The sequence below is a fragment of the Ictalurus punctatus genome, chromosome 20, assembly GCF_001660625.3.
Source record: "Ictalurus punctatus breed USDA103 chromosome 20, Coco_2.0, whole genome shotgun sequence".
In the NCBI taxonomy this organism is placed as follows: Eukaryota; Metazoa; Chordata; class Actinopteri; order Siluriformes; family Ictaluridae; genus Ictalurus; species Ictalurus punctatus.
In genome coordinates, this window is record NC_030435.2 from 4,267,983 (window position 1) to 4,294,070 (window position 26,088).

Below are 26,088 nucleotides of genomic sequence, written 5' to 3' on the forward strand. Positions count from 1 at the left end.
TAGACTTAAACACTGAGACTGTGTCTGAGTCCCGAACACTAATAGGAAGACTGTTCCATAACTGTGGGGCTCTATAAGAGAAAGCTCTTCCCCCTGCTGTAGCCTTCACTACATTAGTAGTTAGTATTCTACAGTATGTTTCACATTCCTAATACGCTCATTGGTATACAAAATGTTATTAGTCATGTTCAGGAAAAGGATGCTAAGGTAGGTAGAATGATGAATGAGATCAATCAATAGGATCAGAATGAGTCATATGTGGGGGTTTTTTGTTGGATTCCAAAGCTCACACATCCTCTCTTTTGCTCTTGTGAGCGTTCATCCAACCTAAGAGTGAAGGCTTTTTTTTTTGTTTCTCTTTCTGTCTCTCTTAGGTGGAAGAGATACGTGGCTACATTGACTCACTGGCTGAGAAGGTAGAGGAGGTAAAGCGGAAACACAGTGCCATCCTTGCCGCGCCAAATCCAGACGAAAGTAAGATGCTACTATTTTACGAAGCTTTATGACCATATTTATAATTTGTCATAATTGATAACAATGCAAGAGCGTTATGAAGAATAATTGAATAGTTACACTTACGTGTATAAGTCATCAAGGGATTACGACGAGGCATATCCGAATACATGAATTAATACACAGGCATAGATCAAAACAACAAGAAACACAAAGCCCTCTCTAAAAATCTGTCCTTAGCGCCAACCTGTTTACAATGCCTTATTTAGGACTGTTATTGCAACCAGCCTAGAGGTGTGTATCAGGACTGGGATCCAGTTGGACCCGCCAAAAATATTCACAGTAGTTGGTGGTTTTAACTTGAGAGTGTAAAAGCGTGCAGTCAGATATGAAGGTGGGTGGGAGGGACGGCGTATTCTCTCTCCCCTGTCAGTCACTGTGACACTAGCCAAGCATGACTGTCTGTGAGCTGATGTATGTGGAGGAGGGTCGATAGCGCTTTGCGCAGTTCAGAAAGATTTGGTAGTTGGCTACACATGTCTACCAGTATGAAGAGCTAACTATGGGAGAAAAGCAAGCCATTTTGAAGCTGAGGGAAAAAAAAAAGGAAAATCTATCAGAGCCATTGGACAAGCATTGGGCATAGCCAATACAACAATTTGGAATGTCCTGAAAAAGAAAGAAACCATTGGTGTATTAACAACCAGACGTGAAACGGGTCGGCCAAGGAAAACAACAGCAGATGATGACGGATGCATTGTGTGAGCTGTGAAGAAAAACCCCAAAACAACAGTTACTGACATCACCGACAACCACCACAGGGCAGGGGTGATGACATCCCAATGCACCATTTGAAGAAGACTTCAAGTTCAGAAGTATAGAGGTCGTACCACAAGATGCCATCCACTCATGAGCAATTAGAATCAGATGGCCAGATTGGAATTTGAAAAGAAATACAGAGATGAGCCACAAAAGTTCTGGAACCAAGATTAACCTCTCCCAAAGTGATGAAAAGGTGTGGAGAATGTGCAAAGAAAGGATCTGTTCATAATCCAAAACATAGAAGCTCATCTGTGAAGCATGGTGGAGGTAGTGTCATGGCTTGGGCTTGCGTGACTGCTTCTGGAACAGGCTCACTAATCTTTATTGATGATGTAACTCATAATGGTAGCATCAGAATGAATACAGAAGTCTACAGGAGCATTTTGTCTGCCAATTTACAGAGAAATGCATCCAAATCAATCAGGAGGTCACCGGCTTGATGCAATTATTGCAAGAAAATGATATTCAACCAAATATAAAGTGTTATTTACTTTAATTTACTAATCAGTCCCTGTACTTCTGTTCACCTACAAATTGGGTCGTCTGATATAAAAGATTCTATGTTTTATGTTGTAAATACCAGGTAAATAGAAGTAAATAAAAGCTGAAATCCTAAACTTTCATGTCATGTCCATCTTTTGATCTGAAACCCAAATGTCTTTGGTGTATAGCACAAAGAAATGAATCGACCTTGCCGTTCTAATAGTTTTGGAGCGGATTGTATATATCAATTCAGCCACTTCATGTCTTTTCCATAGGCCCTTTTACACTGGTATACTATCTGACTGCGGCCTTTACGTAGCTTCTATGTATTGTGCTGTCTCAATATCAGTCTTTCTATCACACACTGTTATTATGCTCCTTTGGTGTATCCTACTAGAGCTCATCTATTTTCCAGTGGCCTCTATGAGTCAGCAACATGTAAACACTACAGCTAAGCTCTCTTTCTCGTTGCTAATGTTTTGACTGATCTGGTTATAGATGGCCCACGCGGGCGGTGCCAAACACACACAACTCCCGCCCACATGCTCTATCGATGGACTCGTTGACTCTCCCACGCCACACATTCAGTCCTGCTTTGTGCACTTTGGAAGTGTCTAATGGTTTAGAGAAGGCTGCTTTCTGCTCTTTGAGAGCGCGAGCAGGAAATGACATGTCATCAGTTGTGTTTCAAAATGTCAATGTGATTAACTTTTGTGCAGATGGGATTCATTACACAGTACCGTCCTGCTGTGGATAGTCCCAGCAAGGAATGTGTCATTCACTTCAAAATGTGCGGCACCGTTGCGAATGAGTAATAAACAGCTATTACATGATCATTTTCAGTATTCCAAATCCTCCTTTCATTTGTTTTAGTAATTGATTTTCTACTATTTATTGACGTTATATCACTGCAATCAGCAAGTAACTGGAGCGTTAAAGTAGGAAAAGTTGAGAATGAGAGTAACTCTTTATACCACAGCATTGTTGAGTTCTCGAATCTGATTGGTCAGAAGGTATCGAATCATTCTCTACAACAAGGCAAATCACAGGTTTATATTAATGCGCTCATTCTAGTACGTTTTAATTTCTATATTAACAACTAACTAAAACATTCTGTTATTTAACAAAGAAAGGAAAAGTTTATTTAAGGAGGCTCCAGTGTCAGGACAAGTTTTCAGACACTTCAGGTCTGAGGACTTTATGCTTTTTCTCTAGTTTCATGCTAACATAACAATAAGATAAAATGGCTTCTTTTGTTTTTGTTTTATTAACTTCAAGAGACATTACATTAAAATGTAACAATAAATGGATAAAAAGTACATTTTAATTCATACAAAATTGTAATCGATGGCAAATCGCTGTAGTATTTGAAGAATGAAACACTTCAGGATGTGCTGTTATTGGAAAAGAATTAACTTTAGGACCCCATTGTTGATTATTTTCCTATAACAGTACATCCCCAAGCGTTCTAACACCCTTTTCAATCATCAAACCCTGAGAGGTTAAAAATGAATTTATCACATTTTTTAAAGTTTTTTTTTTTTCCATAACGTACTCTGACTGGACATTTTTCACTGTTCCTGTTTACTAAAAGAAATGCCAAGGCCGACTTGTCTGATGTCTGACTTGTCTGAGAATACACAATGTGCTATTGAGAGACACTTATACAACTCACAGCTCATCACAGCTCTGGCTGAACATGTCTGCACTTCTATATTTCTGCCTCTGCATTTCCTGACTCCCTTTGTTCATCACTCAATCTGTCTCTTTCCCTAACACCATCATTTTTTTAAACCAGTGCTTTAACGAGTACACTTCTATCAGTGTTTATATTAGGAGATTAGTCTTTTTTTTTTTTTTTTTTTTTAATAGTCATTTTAGTAGTAGTTATTCAAAATGGAATATGCATACTATTCGTGCTCCACCCCATCCTAAATTTTTCCAGTACACCAAAGACACTCAGATGACATACTATTCGGGCTGAATTTCCAAGTATGCAACCAGAGCTAGAGTATATTCATGGTGTATAGCATCCCACAATGCACTTTCATTTCTAAATGCTGGGAAACTGCAGTATATAGAAACCAACAGCAATGATTATATATGTAAAAACATTCCAATTCCAGTTATACTGTGGTATGTTTATCTTAATGTTGCAGCTAATTGTCCTATCAAGTTAATGCTAACTGACAGCTATTAGAACTGGCTGTAGTAACTGTAGCTCAGTAGTAAGCTATTATTTTTATTTATTTATTTGTTTGTTTGTTTGTTTGTTTGTTTGATGTCAAATGAATGCATTTAATATTAATGTTCTTTTGAGATTTGTCATGACTTTTTGTACAGAGAAGAAAATTAGCCATTTATGCTAGTTGCGCCATGTGTTTGAACATTAGCATTGTACTACTGTGTAGGAAGTAAACAAACTTGGTTTTGGAATAGCATAAAGCCTTTCTCTGCGGTGTCGGTGCACTATTTTTGGCTTTAGCCACCAACGTTTTGTGTCAGAATAACTGAACATTTTCAGTATAAAAATAAAACAATCTGAGGTAATATTCTGAGGTATCTGCCTCTACACGTCACAGTTGATTAGTCCTCCCCGATTTGAATCAGTGCCTCAGTTTTGCAACAGCAGAAATTGACGCAAACGGCATGATATTTTTCTAAATTACCGCAGATTTTCGTGTGACGCAGTAAGCCAAAGCCCTCTTCGAATTAATGTGCGTCAAACATGAGTACAGCTAAAAGGTCTCATTTACCAACAAAGCATGTGAAAGACTATTTGCTATTTCACCAGTTCAAGTAGTTTTCCGCAAATAAACCACAAAACAACCTGCAAGTTGCATCGCAAATTTCTTAGAACAGCCGCAGGAATATCAAGCATTTTTAGCTGCATCCATCACAAAAAAAAAGCTCCTGTACGGACTGGTTAATCAAGTGACATTACTGTCTAGTGCATCAAATGATAACTCAAGAATACTGAGTATAACCTCACTCCGCTTGTCTGTGTTCGTCACGTAAAATTCCACTTCCTAGTTCGAAGCGGTTACTACAGTAGAGTTAGCGACATCATCGGCAGACATGGCATACAATACTTTTGAGGAATATAACTTTTGGCTTAAAGTATGAGAGTTTGTCAGATGAAGATGAAAAGGAAGATGGGATGTGAGTGTGAGAAAATGAGTTGCGGCTTCTTCGGGATCTCTTTCCACAAGCAAATAAACAAATAAACAGATCATTTGGCCGTATAATATCCGAAATGTCACTTACTCGATATTAATTTCGAAATGAACCACACTCTTGCTCGTGCGATATTGCTCAACTAAGTAATTGTATGCAGTTTATGTACATTATATGCTGGTACAGCATGCTGGATAGAGAACACAAGTAGAGCATATTGAACACATCCTATATGAACAAGGGGTCTTCAGTCAGAGGTCTAAGTGTCAGGTGGAACTAATAGCCATGGTGAAGTTGATAATTGGTTGTGGGGGTGGTGGGTGTTTTAGGAATAGATATACAATTGTGGGTGAATGGTGGCTTAGTTGTTGTCTCACACCTCCAGGGTTGGGGGTCGATTCACACCGCTGCCCCGTTTACATGTTTCTTCCGTCTACTCCGGTTTCCTCCCCCATTCCAAAGACATGCATTGTAGGCTGATTGGTATGTCCAAAGTGTCTGTAGTGTGTGAGTGTGTATGTGATTGTGCCTTGCGATGGATTGGCACCCCGTCCAGGGCGTATCCCACCTTGTCCCCGATGCTCCCTGGGATAGGCACCAGGTTCCCCGCGACCCTGTAGGATAATCAGTATAGAAAATGGATGGAGGGATGGACACTGCATTTTCTTTTAATTGTACCAGAGTATTTTAAGCTTACAGAAATGCATGCACATGCCTGTTAATACATTCTCCTGCACGTTCTGTAATTTTCCATCCATCTCCCAGTCATGAATATAAACAAGCTCCAACGCTCAGAACTGATGTCTATTTAATGAACACAAAGGAGTCAAACGTAGCAGTTTTGAACTCTTGCCTGCAATTTAAGTAGTCTGCATTATTCCCAGCAGCTACCACAGTCCTCGTTTATTTCTCTCTCTTTTACTTGCGCTCTCTCTCTCTGTCTCTCTCTCTCTCTCTGTAATATACAGTCATATTACATGAATAGGCAAGTAATAACGATGTAGTTATGCTAATAAGTAGTCGAGCAGCTCCACTATGTATTTCTATATCCTAAATAAGTGAAGGCTACAAGATTTATCGTCTCATCTTTTTTGCATTGTTTGATAGTTATGCAAAAGGAAACACAATGACTGTTTAAACTGCATCTCCATGGCGGCCTGCGGTTTCTCCCGTGGAGTCAATTTTGTGCCAAATGTATTCAAAACCATGATCCGTCAGCAAAATATTATGTATCGAAATTTAAAAATAGGTGTCGGAAATACAAGGATTGAGAAATAAATCAAACTTAAATCCAGACCTGGATTAGAGTCTGGAGTGTTTTCACACTTGGCTCACCACTTCGGCATTTCAAGTGGACTTTCAAGTGGTGCTTATTGTGCGTATATGAGCACATCAGACAAACTCAAACTCTTCTAAAATAATGAAAAAGGCACGTCTTTGAGAGTTTCTATGGAAGTCTTGAAGGTACTCTTCTGAGAGGATATTTCTAAGTCATTCACAGAAGTCTGTAATCTTCAATAATAGCATTAGCCACCCTACTGAAGTAAAAAAAACAAAAAAACAATAGAAACTATCACAGAAATTCTAATGAGTTCCATTACAAATGCCAAATTACAAAACATCAGTTAACCATTGAAACCATTACCATTATTGGTCCTTAATGGCATCTACTAGACATAACATGCCACCAACAGAAGGCAGCAAATTACCACTAGAGACCCACGGGGACCATTACAGTTTCCATTAAAACCAAAACAATACCCATTATAACCATTTAAACCATTACAAATTCTTTGAGGGTTGCTGTTGTTGTTGTTGTTGTTGTTGTTGTTGTTGTTGCGGTTTTTAGCAGCGCAGCTAACTAGCATTTGGTACCTGACAGGATTTTTTACAGGATGATTTTTAAATCATAGGTAGAAATATTTATAATCTTTACTGATTAAGCTAACCAGCTAAACTATCCAATAAAGCTGGCCAGCTAACTAATATTAGCTAAAGTTACAGCTTCTGATAAAGCATGGAATAACCTGACAGGATTTCTGAGAAAGTCTTATTCACAAATGATAATAATCTTTACTTTAATCTTTACTAACATAAGCTAACTAAGTGATAAAGCTAGTCAGCTAACTAATATGAAGTGATCTGACAAGATTCTGCGAGGATCATTTAGTCACATTCATGAATGCTCATAACCTTTACAGCTAAACTAGCCATCGCATCTGACAAAGCAGCTAACATGAAGTACCTGATTTGATTTCTGAGAGGAGTTTTTAAACGTCATATTCACTTCTAATGATAGCTGAATGTCCTAAAATAATTAAACCGGAGAGGACTTTTTTTTTTGACAGGATGCAAGATGGCTAACAAGCTAATCTGACAGAGTACAGCTAATTTGTGGAGCATTTTGTGAACTACTCAAGAAAATGGCTGACCCTTGCGTGTGTGTGTGTGTGTGTGCGCGCGTTTGTGCTTTTCTACAGTCTATATTTGTGAATAGTCTTAAATGTTCTTTTATATCTCCATTATATCTCTATCTGAGATCTGATTTAAGAAAGCTGTGGAAGCACTTCTTGTGTTCAGTGAGGGGTTCTTAACGACTTTATCAAATGTTTCATGGCCTGTAGCCTCTTTGACAGTCACTGCTGTGTGATGCAACCAGGCATGACACGTGTCTGAAAAACATAATATGGTTCAAGGCTGTATCTGTAGAGAGTTCTTGATGAGAGTTTAGAAGTCAATATCTCCATTAATGGAAAAATGGAGTTCACAGAATACAACTTCTGCTCGTATCAGACTGTTTATCCGACCTACGAGTCAAGACAGAGGTCTGAGCAGTAAGAAGTAAATCCATTTCGGAAAAAAAAATTTACCTTCTGGTTGTTGCAGCGAAGAACCCATGAGACCCATTGAACCCAGATGATGTTTTTTTTCCTGCAGAATGCACTTTAACACTGCTTATTTCTTGCTATTCTGCTGTTAGTTACATGGCTGGCAGCCGTTCCTTTTTTTTTTTTTTTATGTATGTGGGCTGTTATTTTCAATGTGCTGCCTTAAATAGCTGACAGGACTTTCATAATATTGGTGCCTGTAGATGTTGTACCTACGTACTAGTAAAAAAAAAACAAAAAAAAAAACAGTACAACCCAGTATCGTTGTATGGTTTTCAGTATAGTTTTCAGTTCCCTATTATTCATTTATTCATCTTAACCTATATTGTATAATGAATTAGATCATATTTTCAGTAACTAATAGGAAAGATATGTAGAGGACTGTAAGTAATGGGGGCACCGTGACTTAGTGGTTAACACTTTCGTCTCTCACCTCCAGGGTTGGGGGTTTGATTCTCGCCTCTGCCCTGTGTGTGCGGAGTTTGCATGTTCTCCCCGTGCTTCAGGGGTTTCTTCCTCCAGTCCAAAGACATCAGCATTTCCAAATTGCCCGTATTGTGTGAATGGCTTGTCACCCGTCTTGTGCCTCGAGTCGCCCTGGGATAGACTCCACGTTTCCTGTAACCATGTATAGGATAAGCAGTACAGAAAATGTATGTATGGATGGATATTTGGATTGTCTTGACCTTCCAATTGGTTTAAACAGCGTTGTTAAGAGGATGCTATTAAGCATCATTCCGATTGAAATGAAACAGGGAAAGAAAGTAACCTCTACTAGAGGTTAGATTTGCTTCGCACCAGGTTTGGGAACTTTACCTTGCAAATTCAAGAATCTTCAAAATGTGAAGCAATAGAAGTAGAGGATACTTATTTCTTCCCCACCACAAACTGCTAATTATTAAATATTGTTCACAGTGGATGTTTGCTTCTCCATTTTCCTACAGCTACAAAATCACAACAAAAACAGCCTGAAGTTGTCTGATTTTCTATTTTCTGGTGAATAAAATAGAAGGCAAAATCAGAAGTTTACCCTTTTTTTAAGCTTCTCATTTTGCCTGCTATTTGAAATGTAAAGGAAGAAGAAAAACTTCTTAAAAAAAAAAAAAAAAAAAAAAAAAAATCACTAACCCCAAATATAGCATAAGAGTAATATTCCCTAATTAGAGTATTGTATCTTCACACTGCTACTACAAAAATGTGTGTGTGTGTGTGTGTGTGTGTGTATATATATATATATATATATATATATATATATATATATATATATATATATATATATATATACACATATATACATATGTGTGTGTATATATTTTTTTAATTAAATGTGACCATCATTTAAAATATTTTATTAGTTGGCTATGAACAAGCACAACAATGAGACCTTTGAATAAACACAAGACGTTTCCTCTCTGATGGCTGCAGAACAATGATTTCCAATGGTCTATAGACCGTAAAGCTTTATCTGGTGGTCATTGCGAGGTCATCCTTAAAAGGGGCAAGCATCCAAACACCATGGGCTGTCCTGGCCCATTAAGAAGCCTTATATATACCACAAATTGCACAGAAAATGGATTTATAGAAAGGGACCTGAATGTTAAACTTCGTATGTATGTGACTGTGTATATACTATATATGTGTGTACTTTAAAGGTGTCGTCTGTGGTTGTGGTAGTAGTTTGCTGAAGTTAACAGTTTGAAACTCAAACATCAAGTAGGCTTGAGTATGTCTCATGCTTTCTGAATTGAAAGCCAACGTGATTGACCAGTCCTGTTTGGTGGTTGGGTCTATGAGGTCCATTTTGAATTGATCTTTTATTGGCAGCTGCTGAACTGTGAGTAGATCTTCAGCAGGTATTACAACAAAATGTTCTCGACTTCAAATTCATTACATTTATTTTTCATTTTTATCCCAGTGCTAAATTAAATTTTTTTTAGAGTTTATACATATCTCATTTGCAAATCCCAAATTTAAAAAAAAATAAATCAGTGTCTCACGTTGCCGTGCGTTAATCCGCGTTGCATAAATCAGCATTATGATACGCTGCTACTCCTACACAAACAAAATATTATAGACACTTGACTCGTGTCTTAATTAAGCTAATAAGCAGCGAAACTTCCAAACCCACACACACTTTCACACTTCACACAAAACTCTTTTGATGAAAATAACAGCACCGTGAAATAACCCCGACTTTATGAACTTAAATACTTAAGACTTAATAAGCAAAAGAATAAGAATAAAGTTGCAGACAAATGAAAGACAAAGGTTTTTTTTTTCTTCTTCACATAACCCACACAAAAGTGCGGTTTCACTTCACATACCAACGCCTTATATTACATAACTAACCGAAGGGAAGATGGCGTGACTGTTATTGGCCTTGTGCTGAGGCGTCTGTGTTTAATGATGCTATCTATAGACTCGTCTTCTGCTGGTTCAGGCATTTTTGTGTCTGCACTTCTCCCGAACTATTGTCTGGTCCTCTTACACAGATTTACAGGGCTGTGGTAATAGAAACCAGGCTGGAATGGCATGAAAAATTCATGGTGTGATGAATAACAGTACGACACAGTGTCACAGTTTTAGTTTATCATGGAAGAAAAGCCAATAAAAACCATATAAGATAAAACCGAAGCATTGGAAATGATTACATTATTTGCTTAAGACAAACAGACTTGTTATGAGGTTGCTTTTAGCCTTCAGTCATTAATCAAAATGATGTAGACGTAAAATGTTTTCTCTTTTTTTATGACCAAGGATATTTATTCACTACAGGTCTTTCTATTCCACAGCGCTGTTGAATTCTTGATTCTGTCAGAAGGTGTTGATTCATTTTCAGTAATGCAGCTGCAAATCGCAGGTTTTGATTAATCCGCTCTTTCTAAGACGTTATCATTCTTATAGTAAAACGTGTATGGAGGACACGCGACATAATCTAAGGCCAGCGGACAGCGCTAAGTACAGGTGAGAACGGGGTCAAACGTGTCTCGAAGACGCATTGCGATCTGATCACTCAAAACACACTGGTGGTCTGGGACTCATGCGGTTTCATCATGACATTTTGTAGTATGAAAGCGAATGTGTCTCGATGTGTCCCAGACAGCAATGAAGGACCAGTTAATTGACTGTTTCATCGCCCTGGCTGGAAAATATGTCATCTCTGCAAGACTGTTTGGAAATTGTTCTGAATGTAGAGCTCTCCACCGTTAGGCTAACGGATAAAGGCGGCGCTATGACAGCGGAGACGAAAGCAGCTGCTTTTCATAGCTTCATTCGTCATCTCATCCCACGTTCATTTATAAGTTTCGTTAGCAGACCACCTGAGTACAACTTTGGAAACAGCCTGTAAAGGTACATGAGATAGTCTCACATCTTTAGCAAGAAGACTAAAACGGGTTACGGGTGGCTTTAGTGCTTTTTATTCATATGAAAACTAATCAAGACTATCAAGTCTAGTGTATTTTGAGGAGACGTGCACATCTAGAGTAAAATCAATACCATCCATACATCCATCCATTTCCCATACCGCTTATCCTACACACGGTCATGGGGAACCAGGAGCCTATTGCAGGGGCACATGGTGGGCGACACCCTTTCACACACACTCCAGACAATTTGGAACTGCCAGTCAGCCTATAATGCATGCGTTTGGACTGGGGCGGAAACCAAAGTATTTGCAGGAAATCCCCGAGGCACATTCAGGCTCCGCACACAGGACGGAAGTGGGATTCAAACCTCCAACCCTGGAGGCAAACATGCTATCCACTAAACCACCGTTCCCCCCATTACAGTACAGTCATGACATGAAAATGCAACCAAAGACAAGCATTTTAAAAAAATGATCTCAGTTTGAAGCCTGGAAGTCAGGCTTTGAAAGTAGACTATCATACATTCATTGAAGTCAAACAGCAGCACATTTTTGTATGTTTTGATGGCACGACTCAAGCATTAGCCTCGGCTTATCTATCGCCTTATCTAACCTACAACTTATCTCCATCTCCTGAATATGTCGCTGTGTTGAAGCAATTAGTGTAAGACCCAGTGACCTCAGACTAACGTTGATCTCATAGCATTTACAATACATTTACATTTATTCATTAAGCAGACACTTTTATCCAAAGCGACTTACAAATGAAGAAGTACAAGCAAAGCGATATATCAAGCGGCGAACAATACAAATACTCGCAACTGGCTTGTCCTAAGGAAAGCAGACAGCAATTAAAAATCCTGACTAAATCTTTGACTCAACACTCCTGTGAATTGTTTTAGTGCCAACAGGCAGCTTTGTTTATGCAGGTTCGCTTTCATGCCGTTTACTTTGGAACGTTTTAACATGTATAGAGTTAATGCATATCACTGTCTCATGGTGTGAAAAGAAGATTTGCTTTCCCGCTGACATTTCTGAGGAAACCAATGAGAGAGAGAGCGAGGTAGAGAGATGGTTGCTTAATTCTTGTAGAGCAGGTGGTCATTATTTATAATTACGCTTCATTATGAATTTGATGTTACTCAGTATTATTTTTACTCATTATCTATAATTACCTCTTATTATCATCAAATCATATTTTGTGTGTGTGTATGTGTGTGTGTGAGTGCTTGTGTAAAACTCTTGCTCTTGTTCTGTCTAATCAGAACAACAAGCATATGGACTTCAGCAGATCAATACAGAAAAGCAAACAGGACAGAACGATCAATGCATTTACACTACAGAGAGATAGATAGAGAGAGAGAGACATGGGAGTTAGAAAGAGCTATTTTTGGTATCAGGATTGCAGAGATAGATGTCAGATTTCCCCTGTATGTAAAAGTAGCAGTGTGAAAAACAGCATGTGCCGAGTGTCGAAATCTTCACCGGTTGTCTGTAAACAGTGATGTGAGGTGCAACAAACGTAATGGCACTCTTGTGTGCTTGATTAAACGACGCATCAACACACAGAAACAGCTGGAGTGAGAGAGTTGCTAAAACTGTCCAAAGCTTAGTTTTTATGTTAAAGGAATACACCAGCGTGTTTGTAGTTGTGTGTGAGTACTACGTCCAAGAATTTCGACTCGTTTGCCTGAAAACCGGATTAAAATACAAAAGAGCTGAGAAACTTTTTACCTGGCACTTATAATCAAAGCCTAAGGGCAGTTGTACCTTTAATCAAGTAAAATTTAAAATACAAAGGATTAAAAAAAAAATGTATAGTCAAAATTTATAGTAATCCTTTCACAAATAGGACTACTTTTCTGGTTATGTGTTACGAGCATACACTGAAAATAACGGAATCTGTGAAACTGTGGTCGGTCAGATTTAAAAAATATATATATTCTGTATAGTTGACATAAAAAATATCAAGACATTCTTATCAAATCCTGATTTCATTGCTGATACTAAACTTAATGTAAACAAAGGTCTAATTACTAGATTGAAATTGAGATTGAGATTGGTATGGAGACTGCCAGAAACTGTAACTATAGTAATAATTTAACGAACGTGTGTTAGAATAGCGCAGCGGTAATTTAGCTGTTGTACCAGCAAGTTGGTTTCAATACTCAGTTTTGGCGAGACCACGGAGCTTGATTTTATTCATGGCTTTTAAAATACACACTATAAAACTGGATAAATTAATTGAACTCAAAACATTTGAGGAAACTAGTTACTTCAAAATTTCTAAGCGGATAAATCAATTTCTTTAAGGCAAATACACTTAAATATAATGAAAATTTAACTCAAACTTTGTAATTTAAAACACATTTTTTTGAGGTAATTAGTTTCCTCAAATGTTTTGAATTAAATGAACTTATCCGGTTTTACAGTGCAGGATTAAAGCATGTTGGATGTATGAAGGACAAATTGTTTATTTAATCACATGGAACCGATGTACGCAATTGATTTAAATTGGGGAAAAAAAAATGAGGTTGTGTATGCGGTTGAGCAAAACCTTCAGGCAATGTGTAAGTTATCTGAACTACTTTTGACTGTATTGCGCCATTGGTGAAATGTTATATAAGTAAGGGATAAACACTCGCGAGTATGCCGTTACAGGAAAATAATCAATGTTGAGGTGGTGTAATGCGGCCCGATGCGAAATTGCTTCCATGGAATGATGAATCAATGAATTATTATAGGAGAATTCATGCAAATCTGTGATCTGCAGTTAATTTCCTTAATTAACTAGTGAATTATTTATTACCGTGACATCAATTCTGAACTAAAAAAAAGCTAATAATGGACGAGAAGACGTGATTAGCATGAATAGTTTAATTCAAACTCGCACCATTCATCCATTATTCACAACGTTTTTGGACAGTTCCTTCAATTTAGAACATTTATTACATTTCCTCACTTCTCAGGGATCTAATGAGAAAACGTTGCTTTTCCGTTTGTCATTCCTGACGGAAGTACTCTTTGTGGCCTAAACGTTTGATCTCGGTGTCATTTCAGATTGTAATTATATGTAAGACTTTCAGAAATAATCTCGATATCCAAGTTACTGAGGAAAAGATGTTTTCAGTCAGACCAACAAGTATACGGTGTTCTTTATATTGTCAGTTGCGTTTACACTACGGAGAAATGTTAGCAAGAGATCGAAATCGATCAGGGTAGTTAACTAGCTACGGTTTACAGGACCACTTGCACTGACTACTCAAGTGGGAAAGGAGTATTTAACAAAACAAAACACACGTATGCAGCACGTCTCTATTCGAGTCTGTTTCGTCTTATAACCACACTTGTAAAACCGGATAAGTTCATTTAACTCAATTTATTTAAGCCAAATTCACTTAAATATAACAAAAATGTAACTCAAATTTTGTAACTTTGTAATTTAAAATGATTTTTTTTGTTATATTTAAGTGTAATTGGCTTAAAGAAATTGATTTATCAACTTAAAAATTTTGAGGTAATTAGTTTCCTCAATTTTTTTGAGTTCAATGAACTATCCGGTTTTACAGTGTAGTTATAAACAATAAGATCCGAGCCTGACAAAATGCCTGCAATTCTTTATCATAACATCAAAACCTGATATTACAGGTGTTTTTCACGACATGTCCGCATGTACTGTATATTCCATACGATCCTAACTGTCAGCTCGGGGAAAGGGGGAGTTTTCTGCTAGAATGAATGTGATGAAGATTGATGGCTCCCTGGTAGGTTTAGACACCATTGTTTTGATAGCTCTTGGATCACATCTATCCACCAAATCCTGTATCTGGCAGGCCTTCAGGCCATGTTTCTCACCAGCTAACACACAAGCACACAGGACAAAAACCCTTGAGGGAGAAGTGGGAAAGGCTTTGCTGCTTAGAAACTGTCGACTGTCAGCATGGATCAGTATGATTTTAATATATTTTGGGATGTTTTTGTAGTTGAAACATGGAGATCGCGGTTTAACATTCAAGGTTCAATCATTCTGGAGGGACTGTGTAGTGGTTTTTCTTGATATAGAAGGGTTTGATCTTTTTTCACAAAGCTGAAGTCGAAAGTGTGGTCTACTACCATAGCAAAGAAGCGTTGATTAGAAGCTAGAGAACACTAGAAGATCTGGAGACAATCCAATATGGCCACATTTATACACTGTAAAACCGAATAGTTCATTTAACTCAAAAGATTTGAGGAAACTAATATTACCTCAAAATGTTTAAGTTGATAAATCAATTTCTTTAAGCCAAATACACTTAAATATAGCACAAAATTTTACTCAAACTTTGTAATTTAAATAATTTTTTTTTTTGTTATATTTAAGTGTATTTGGCTTAAAGAAATTGATTTATCAACTTAAAAATTTTGAGGTAATTAGTTTCGAGATGAAACGACTTTTTATGCCGAAGATTTTGTGACTATGTGTTTGCCAGTGTAATTGATCGGATCTGATGGTGCATGGATACAACAAGTCCTTAGTGAATTTTTTTTCAGTCTTTGAAAAAAATGTTGGACGAAACTCCATAAGAAAAGCTTTGGTGTGACTCTCTCTCACGTCTCGCATCCTAACACCTTTATTTTTAAATGGTACTTGTTGTCATTTTTTAAATTATTATTTGTATTGTTTAGTTGTAAGTTTGACCAATTTCCGGATGGACTTTTTACCACAGCACTGTTCAACTCCCATATCTGATATGGTCAATGAGAAAAAAAACAACCCGTTGATGTTATTTGACAGAGAGAAAGAATCATTACTGATATGGTGTAGCTTTCTGCAAGGAGACATTTATTTAGCATTCATGGAAGGAGTCTCCAGTGTCAGCACAGTACGTTTTCCACCTCAGGAAAGTTTTCAGTACAGAGGAGTTTGCGCTTAACTAGTACTTAGTTTTTATAGCTGCTATAACATAAGTGATAACAGGAAATAACTTGTTGCCCAGACATTCCCTCAACATTAAATGCAACCATATATAGTCAATGATGTGTCGTTCATTCATAGTAATTAATGAGTAATTAATGTTTTTGGAACATAATCAACTTCAGGGTAATAACGGTATCACACTAGAATATATTTCCCTAGACTTCTATTGTAAGTGATTATTGAGGAGGGTCCCCCCCCCACCAGAACAGGGAAACATCGAAATTCTTGTCTAGTAATAATACATCCTCTACAGATTTAGCGTGTAAGGATTAGGTTGTACAAAATGGAGTACTCCTTTAAACTTGAGGCTTGCATTCAAGCGTCGCATCAGCAAGCTGCTCTCGTTTTCTTGCAAAGTGGTCTGTGACTAGATCTCTCAATCAGTCTGCTCTTCAGGGCTAGAATGAGAAAGAAATGGATGAGCCGAGGAAATCCGGAATTGCGATTCAATCCAGCACGCTCTCGTGGTAGACTCAGGCCAAATAACGTCACGTAGCTATGACAACGTGTAATTAATAAGTGTAATAAGCAGGATCTGAGGCATACGATAGGGAATATCTTAAAGAAGTGGAATCCCATTACTGCCTGTATTGATGTGGATGTGAAGTTGTGTACTAACCATTAAGCTACTCAAACCATTCCTCTCCAATCCTCACCCATGCCACCTTTTACTACCTTCCATTGAAATAATTATTAAAGCAGCTAATTAACACTGTGCTTACACATAGATCTAATTCTAACTGCAACTGATTGATACCTTTTAGTTGTTCTTGGGGACCAGTCAAATGTCCCCAAAGGGTCAAAACTGTCCGATATTCCGATCGCTGTGCAGACATTATATCAAGATATAAGATATGCCCCCCCCTTATACCTAACCTCACACACACACACACAAGCACTTATGTACATACATAAGAGCCTAGTTTTCTTCTACAACATAACCTCATTGACACTTCGATCAACCAAATGGTATGTTATGCAAATATGAAGCACTTCTGAGGTTGCCATAGCCACATTGGTCTATTTGGTAGATGGCATGCCCTCATCATAGTAGAGTCATTACAGAGCGTTGAGTCAAACATCAGAGGACACACAGACATCTCTGGATGCTCTGATCAAAGCCCTTTTCCTTTTTGATAGCAGCCTGCCGGCTTTAATGGCAAGGCTGTGTGGACACTAGATGCTGGGTCATGCTACCCCCATCACTTTCATATCTGAAATAATTCTCACAGTGAAAGAACTGAACTCTTCTAGATCTGTTTCTGGAACTTGCCGTGCCCCGTCTCTCTATCAAGGTCATTATGCTTCGCTTTATTACCCATGGGGAAGGAGATTATAGAAAAAGCAGTTTCAGTGAGCAAAGCCACAGAGCTCAGATGACGTAAGGTATATTGCCTTGGGAGTAAAATATGATGCCAATTTCGTGCCGTTATTGGTTCTGCTAGTCAGGTGCTACCTTTTGAGGGCAGGAGAGCACCGTACAGTCAGAGCTTATAGATAAACCGTGTCCTTGTTTGTCAGATGACAAATATGCACACACACACACACACACACACACACACACACATAAACACATGCACACGCTTACAGCTAGTGTGGTGTCAGTGGGAACAGATGTGACATTAGTGAGTATGCTGGTCACATTTCATCTCCACTGATGTGAGGTCTGATAAACCCATTTGAGCTGCCTGAAGGAAGCCTTTATTTAAAAAAAGCCTTAACGTTATCAAACCCGCGCAGACACTTGACCACAGCGGAGAGTAATATGAGGTACTAACTTATCATCGTTTATAAAATCAACTGCAGGCGTGGGGAGTAACGGAATGCATGTAACACGTGCATGTATGATTATAGGTTTGGTTCTGTCTTGCCTGTCGTGGCTCACAGTATAAATTTATCTCATTTATACAGCTGAGCAATTGAGGGCTAAGAGCCTTGCCCAAGGGCCCAACAGTGGTAGCAGTGCTGGGGCTTGGACTCCTGACCTTCTGATCAGTAACCCAGAGCCTTTAACCACTGAGCCTCCACTGCCCAAATTGTTCTCTGAAATGCTTTCGTTAGGGTGACCATACGTCCTCTTTTTCCCCCAGACGTGTCCTCTTTTTGGGACCTTAAAAAAGCATCTAAATTTGAGAAAATGTCCGGGGTTTTGGCTTTAGTTTCATCATGATGTGCTTATGGTCTGATACGGCATCATGTGTGCGTATGTTTGCAATGCTTTAACCCCGCTCTGTAATTCCCGCCTTCACGCACACCGATTGGTCGATTCTAAAAGGCTTGCAGCAACTATTGGCCAAATTCCTGCCTCTCAACCCTAAGCCTACTCTCAGCGAACATGCGAAAGTGAAGCGCTGTTGTTTTTGGCATCAAACAGTTGCTTGACAATAGCAGCAAATGCCAGCTGTCCTGAGCTGAAACGATGCCCATGGCCATATAAGGTCATTTTTATTTCATGTTATCACGTTGCTTCGTATTACACGGTCATTCAAATGTGTGAACGATGGCAGAAGGTACACTCATGGCATCTGATGTATGAAAAAAGATTGTAGGAAAAAATTATACAACGTGAGCAGAGTGAAACCAATTTTATTTAAATATATTTATGTGATGCTAATAGTGTGTATTTTTCAGTGTATTAAAGTCTGTATTCATAGTAACACTGTTTTGAACGCTATTAAGCCCCTATTCCTAATTCCTAATTTTCAGCAAGATATTACAAGTTGAGCCACTGCTCCAACTGCTCCAGTGGATCTCTCTTTCAGAAATGCAGAAATGCCACGTGATGCTACATTAAAATCCCATTTCCACTGATGTATCAAACAAATGTTCCTCCATTACGGTCATTAATTCTTAGTCAGCCGATCTAATTAGCTTAAGCCATGCTAAATTTCCTTTGTAAGCTTTCTTTAGTTACAGATCATCCCTCTTTCCGCTTCTTCCTCTCTCTCAAATACGATCTTTATCCACGTGGATAATACGTTCATTTTTCTGTCTATGTACTGTTATGTCACAATAGCGATCAGTCCGATGCTGTGCTACGTGAAGATGAACCAATGGAATTATTAAGGAATAAAATGTGCCTTTATAGGAAAATAATCAACAATGGTGGTGGATTAGCGGTTAGCATGTTTGCCTCACACTTCCAGGGTCGGGGGTTCGATTCCCACTGCTCCCCTGTGTGTGCGGAGCTTGAATGTTCTCCCCGTGCTGCGGGGGGTTTCCTCCGGGTGCTCCGGTTTCCTCCCCCTGTTCAAAGACATGCATGGTAGGCTGATTGGCGTGTCCAAAGTGTCCGTAGTGTATGAATGGTTGCGTAATTGTGTCCTGTGATGGATTGGCACACTGCCCAATGCTCCCTGGGATAGACTACAGGTACCCTGTGACCCAGTAGGATAAGCGCTATAGAAAATGGATGGATGGAACAGCACGTCTCAAAGAGTTTTGTTCCTGTCATACCATAGCAATTTGCCAACAATTGCACCTCTAAGATTGGACCTCCATGAAACAAGTTATTTCCCTTCATTCTCTTAGGTTATAGCAGCTATAAACTGTCATTCTCTTACCATCCTCTTTCTTTGTACATTGTACAATGTTGTTGCGTGCATTAACAGCAGCATAAAAAACCTGACTGAAAGTAAAAGACAGAGTGACGATCCATGCCCAGAGCCACTTTAATACAAATCCAATACAGTGTGAACTCGAAATCCAAATCAGTGCTGTAGTTAAAATAAATCGCAGGGGATCACAGTACAATCAGGCCAAAGGACAGTCCAATGGAATAAACACCAAATCAGCCAGAGAGTCAAACACATCATAGACGAACAGAAATAACAAGGTGCTCATCTTAGACAACAACAATGTTTGGCAAGACTTTGCAAAAGACTAAATGGCCCAGGAGTGTTTATATGCTGTTGTGTGAGAACTGCGGAGGGGTAAAGTCCTATACTGGGGTTCGAAGTGGCCTTGGAGTCCAATTATGTTTTCTAACCACTCCATCTTTACGTGAGTCTAATACGGAGTACTCTGGTCAACCTGGGGCTGCTTTTGGATAACTGAAGATTTTTCAAGCACACTAATCACATTCACTTCTTCCCCAAGCGTCGCTTGCAGCTGAACTTGAAATTCACTTTCTTATCTACATCCCCTCGATACTCCAGGGTGAGCTACTGATTTTCAGCTCGTCCATTATTTATAGCCTGCTACATTGTGCTGTTTGTGTTAACACCGGTGCAGTATTTGCACTACAATGATATGGTCAGCCATAAACCAAAGACTTGGCTTGCTGAGGTTGAGTAGGACGATGGGTTTTGCAATGCTGATCATATTTGCCTGTTTATATATGGCATCTGGGGCAGCAGCATTAGCTAAATCTGTATAATCATGCTGGGTCTCTGTAAGGACTTTACAATGCTAGCATATATTTGAGAAAAGGAGAAGAAATGAGTGTATATCTATTAGGGATGTAAAAGAATATAAATACTTGTTTACTATTTGGAATGTTCAGATATAGTTTTAAATGAATACAAATGCAGATATGAATGAGAAGTGCACTATTCATAGCATTAAAATCATCTGCCTAATATTGAGTAGGTCTGCCTTGTGCCACCAAAACAGCTCTGACTCGTCGAGGCATGGACTCCATAAGACCTCTGAACTCTGAAGTGATGTGGTATCTGGAACCAAGACGTTAGCAGCAGATCCTTTAAGTCCTGTAAGGTGTGAGGTTGTTGCCTCCATGGATCAGACTTGTTTGTCCAGAACATCCCATAGACGCTCGATCGGATTGAGATCTGGGGAATTTGGAGGCCGAGTCACCACTTTGAACTCTCCATCATGTTCCTCAAACCGTTCCTGAACAATTTTTACTGTGTAGCAGGGCGCATTATCCTGCTGAGAGAGGCCACTGCTATTCGGGAATACCGTTGCTATGAACGAGTGTACTTGGTCTGTGACAGTGTTTAGGTAGGTGCTACGTATCAAAGTAACATCCACATGAGTGCCAGGACCCAAGGTTTCTTTTACCCAGAGCATCACAATGCCATCGTAATTCCCTTCTTCCCATAGTGCATCCTGGTGCCATCTCTTCCCCAGGTAAGTGCCTCACGTGTACCCAGCCATCCACATGATAATAGAAAATATGATTCCTCAGTCCAGGTCACTGCTCCATGCTCCAGTTCCTGCTCATTTTTCCAGCTTCCAACACAACAACTTTGAGAACTTGGTCACTTGCTACCTAATATATCCCACCCCTTGACAGGTGCTATTGTAAAGAGGTAATCAGTGTTATTCCTTTCATCTCTCAGTGTTTTTAATGTTATGAGACATTACATGTTAATTGGCTCTCAATCCGAATCCTGAAACACACTGTAGGTTTTAAAAAATATATATATCTAATTGTCTAATAATATATATGATATACTGTAACATCCTTCTTTATCTGCTGTTAAAGATAGAAATGACCTTGAAACTGTGATTTATGTCTCAGTATATATATTTGTTCTAATTTCTAATATGTAGAACGTATTGTTTAACAGTAGCCCTATTTGGATCGGATTAGTTTATGAAGGGAAATTCTGTAACACATTTTTTACACGACTCCTGATAAAAATCTCACATCTGGACTGCAATGAAATGAACTGATCACAGGAGGAGGGAGTTTCTAGCGGGTGGTATTTTCTACGAACCCGGGTGTTTGCGTCACGTGGTCGTACGATCACGCTTCATTCACAACATGCCGTCCAAGTGGTCGAAGAGGCCCTGGTGTGAACCAAAGTTTCAGCAACAGTTTGAAAATACAATAAAATAATAATCACAAAGTATGCAGAAAGCATCCATTTTGTGTTCCGTGACTTGGGAAGTGTTTAAGATCCGGGGGAGGGTCATCGATAGGGATGTTAGAAAATCACTGACATGGACAAAAATCATTACAACCCCAATTCCCAAAAAGTTGGGACGCTGTATAAAATGTCAATAAAAAACAGATTTGCAATACTCATCAACCCATATGTTATTTACAATAGAACATAGAAAACATGTAAAATGTTTAAACGAAGGAAATGTACCGTTTTAAGAAAATAAATAACGTAATTTTGAATTTGATGGCCACAAGACGTCTCAAAAAAGTTGGGACGGGGGCAAGAAAAAGGCTGGAGAAGTAAGGGTTAGTAAAAATAAACAGCTGGAGGTTCATTGGGAACAGGTCAGTAAGATGATTGGGTATAAAAAGAGTATAATAGAGAGGCGGAGTCTTTCAGAAGTCAAGATGGGCAGAGGTTCACCGATCTGCGAAAAACTGCGTCTACAATTTGTGGAGTAAGGAGGCATCGCTCACGCTCTCCGCCTCTTTATTTCTTGCTGATGCAGTTGTATATCAGAGTTGTGTGTTGAGCCTCGAGGCAAATCAGAGGACTGTTGTAATGAGCAGTGAAATGAAAAGCCCTCACTCAGTTGTGACTCTTCTGCCGCTAGCATCTTCTTCATTTCATCGCTTGAAGTGCGGCTTGAACCGAGTTGTGTATGCACTCTGTATGAGTGTTTGGTGTTCCTTTGAGGCCAGGAATGCATTAACATAAAAAATAAATGGTAAAAAAAAAAGGAATAAACAGCTATAGTTTTCATTCCTTTGTCAATTCCCTTTATATTATATTCATCTCTCAATGGCGTTTGCTAATTGTGGGCTCATATTGCTTTCACACACCCACAAAGTGTGTATTATAAATACACACACGTACACAGACGTGTGCCACCTTTTTATAAGCTGGTGAATGTATTTGAATACGTTCAGATAGGTCGGTCGTGTGTGTAGAATCTAAATATACTGTACAAAATAAGATGCAGGAAAATGAATCGGGAATGTGAACTGACGTGTATTTTATCCAATACGTATTCATTTAAATCTGTAAATCCATTTCAGCAGTGATGGTTTAACAGAGGGGTTAGAGGATCGCTAGATTTAAGTGCTATTTTTGTTTAAGATGATAAAAATAGAAGATAAGATCGATTTTATTCATCTCGGAGAGAAATTTCCTGCCAACAGTTGCTCTATAGAAGTGAACAGAAGTTACATGTACAAAAAAAAAAAAAAAGTGTATACATACTCCCGGTCAAAAGTTTAGACACATGCGTTCTTTATTTTAATTTTTTTCCCCACACATTTTAGAATAATAATAAAGTCATTAAGACAATGGAGTAACACAAATGGAACTATGGGGCATATGTCGTGATAAAAAATCCAAAGTAAATCAAAAATAATTTAGTATTTTAGCATCTTCAAAGTAGACACGTTTTTTTTTTGTGTAGAATTTCCAGAAATGTATTCTTGGCATTTTCTCGAGCGATTTCTTGAGGAATTTCCCTGAGATGCTTTTTAAACAGGATTAAAGGAGTTCACACCTACGCTGGACTCTTATCGGCTGCTTTTCGGAATATTTCGCTCCGAGTCGTCCGTTTAAAAAAAAAAATTTTTTGTAAATGAAATGTTAGTTTTCTAATGAAAGAAATTAATACATCGGCACGATTATTTTTTTTATCTACAACACCGATTTCACACATTTAATCATACACCGTCAGATCACATCGGTCATAACATTAAACCACTGACAGGTGAAGGGAATAACATTGATTATCTCATTACTGTGGCACCTGTCAAGGGGTGGGATATATTAGGCAGCAAGTTCTTGAGGTTAAGCAGGAAAAATGGGTAAGCGTAAAGATCTGAGCGACTTTGACAAGGGCCAAATCGTGATGGCTAGACGACTGGGTCAGAGCATCTCTAAAATGGCAGGTCTTGTGGGGTGTACTTAATGTGCAGTGGTTAATACCTACAGAAAGTGGTCCAAGGACGGACAACCAGTGAACCGGCGACATCTTCATGGCCATACAAGGCTCACTGATGCATGTGTGGATGTACCCAAGGCTAGAACAGAATATCTACTGTGAATACGTTAATGCTGGCTATGATAGAAAGGTGTCAGAACACGTGGTGCACGAGGATTAATCCGATCGAGCGTCTATGGGATGTTCTGGACAAACAAGTCTGATCCACGGAGGCCCCACCTCACACCTTACAGGACTTAAAGGATCTGCTGCTAACGTCTTGGTTCCAGATACCACATCACAGCTTCAGAGGTCTTGTGGAGTCCATACCTCGATGAGTCAGAGCTGTTTTGTCCGCACAAGGCGGACCTACACAATATTAGACAGGTGGTTTTAATGTTATGGCTGATTGGTGTATATGTATACACCATATATAGGGTTATTATCCAAATAATTTAGAATGGCTAGCAAGTCTTTACCCAAATGCCATTGAATTCCTTTAGAACTGTTGTAATGCTGTACAAACCCAGAAGTAAATTAAATATATTGTATTGTGCTAGGTGTAAAAATCATATTACACACACACACACGCATACACAAGCAACAACAACTTAGTTAGGTAGCTAGCCTACAGATCATAAACTTAAACGGATCATTTTATTAACCTTTTTTTCAGCAGATATGATTATAATATTTTGCTTTGTCATTTTTGAAGGTTATTGCTAAAACTATCTTGCGACATCACGTAGTGACATTAATCTAAAAAGTGACAGAACTCTCACAAGTCCATTAAAATGTTAATTCACTAGCAATAAGCCCTCTATTGTATACACACTCTCCTTGAATTCGCATGCAGTACCGTACGTGAGCGACACGCGGAAGTAAATTATAGTAATTACACGGCTCTGACGTAAATGATTAAATCTGTGATTGAAAATTGCTGCTTGTTGTTTGCTTTTTGTATCACCTCTCCAAACAGTTAGATCTGATTCTCATTAAAGCTGAATTGAAAATAATGATGCCGAACCTAATCATTCAGTTATCACTGAGATGATATATTAGTGCATTTCAGCGAAGCCGTGCTGCTTCACTCTTACACACGTCACCATTCTTCTTTTCCTACACAGGGATTACACACATATATAATCGAATTTCACTGACATTTATAACAACTGATACTCTGAGGCATCAATACATTAATTAATCAGGTCTTTTCTAGTCATTGATGTAACAATTTTGCCCCGGGACTCTTATAAGCAATGATCTTTATTTCTCAAGCTTGAAAATAAGAAAGTAATTGTTGTGTTTTTGTGCCAGTAGAAGCGTAATTCGAATAGTTTGGTAGCATCGACCTGTTGCATTTTGTTTTTTCCTTTTTGGAAGTTGGAATGTTTCCATTTCCCATTTAGTCATTTGAGCATGACAGCAAATTTCTTTCCACTCAGTGTAATTTGTTTGCAATTCTGCACATATAATTGTGTGTGTGTGTGTGTGTGTGTGTGTGTGTGTGTGTGTGTGTGTGTGTGTGTTTGTGTAAAGCCACTTCAAAGCCCCGGCATCCGTCTCTTCCCTGTCTATCGTCCATATTTAATCTGGACCCTCTGTGTCTGTCTTTGAAGGCATGCTCATTCTCTCCATGGAGCCCAAATCAAAACGAAAGGAAGAGAGACCTTATGAAAGGACCCGAGGCCTAGGCAGGTAGTTTCTAGAAAGTGCAGCACATCAAGATTATGCCTGAGCATCTCCGAATGATCGGAATGTTTCTTAAAATCACGATGACTTTTCAAAGATAAACAATGCGAAGACTTTTGCCATACGTTACGCACTTCCGGTGCCAAAGGCATTGAAATATAGACAGTGAAAAGATTTCCATTCGCATGAAACTAATGAACGAAGCATTCACGTTGTATTTTTGACAGTTTTGAACATCTCACAGACTTTAATTGGCGTTATACCGGACTCATGACCAGGTGTAGAGGCAGTTTGACATTGTGACGTTAATCTCCTTCTTTAAGGGGGTGTAGTTTTTACTCAGCTATACCAGGGGTGTAATGCAATGGCACTATCTGTTTATCTGTACCTGTATCTGATTAGTGCTCCAAATATCTGCATCTGGACTTGAACCG

The 26,088-nt window shown here is 38.7% G+C and overlaps 1 protein-coding gene across 6 annotated transcripts in view; it reads left to right on the forward strand.

Moving 5' to 3' along the window:
• The window catches only part of LOC108280849 (syntaxin-1A), a 105,236-nt gene that overhangs the window by 38,501 nt on the left and 40,647 nt on the right, over nt 1-26,088 (forward strand). For all 6 annotated transcript variants that reach the window (XR_008393059.1, XM_017496301.3, XM_017496303.3 and 3 more), the window contains exon 3: nt 375-474. Coding sequence is in view for 5 of the 6 variants with exons in the window: in XM_017496301.3 (XP_017351790.1) it covers nt 375-474 (100 nt within the window). In the remaining variant the exon portion in view is untranslated. The remainder of the gene's footprint in view (nt 1-374; nt 475-26,088) is intronic.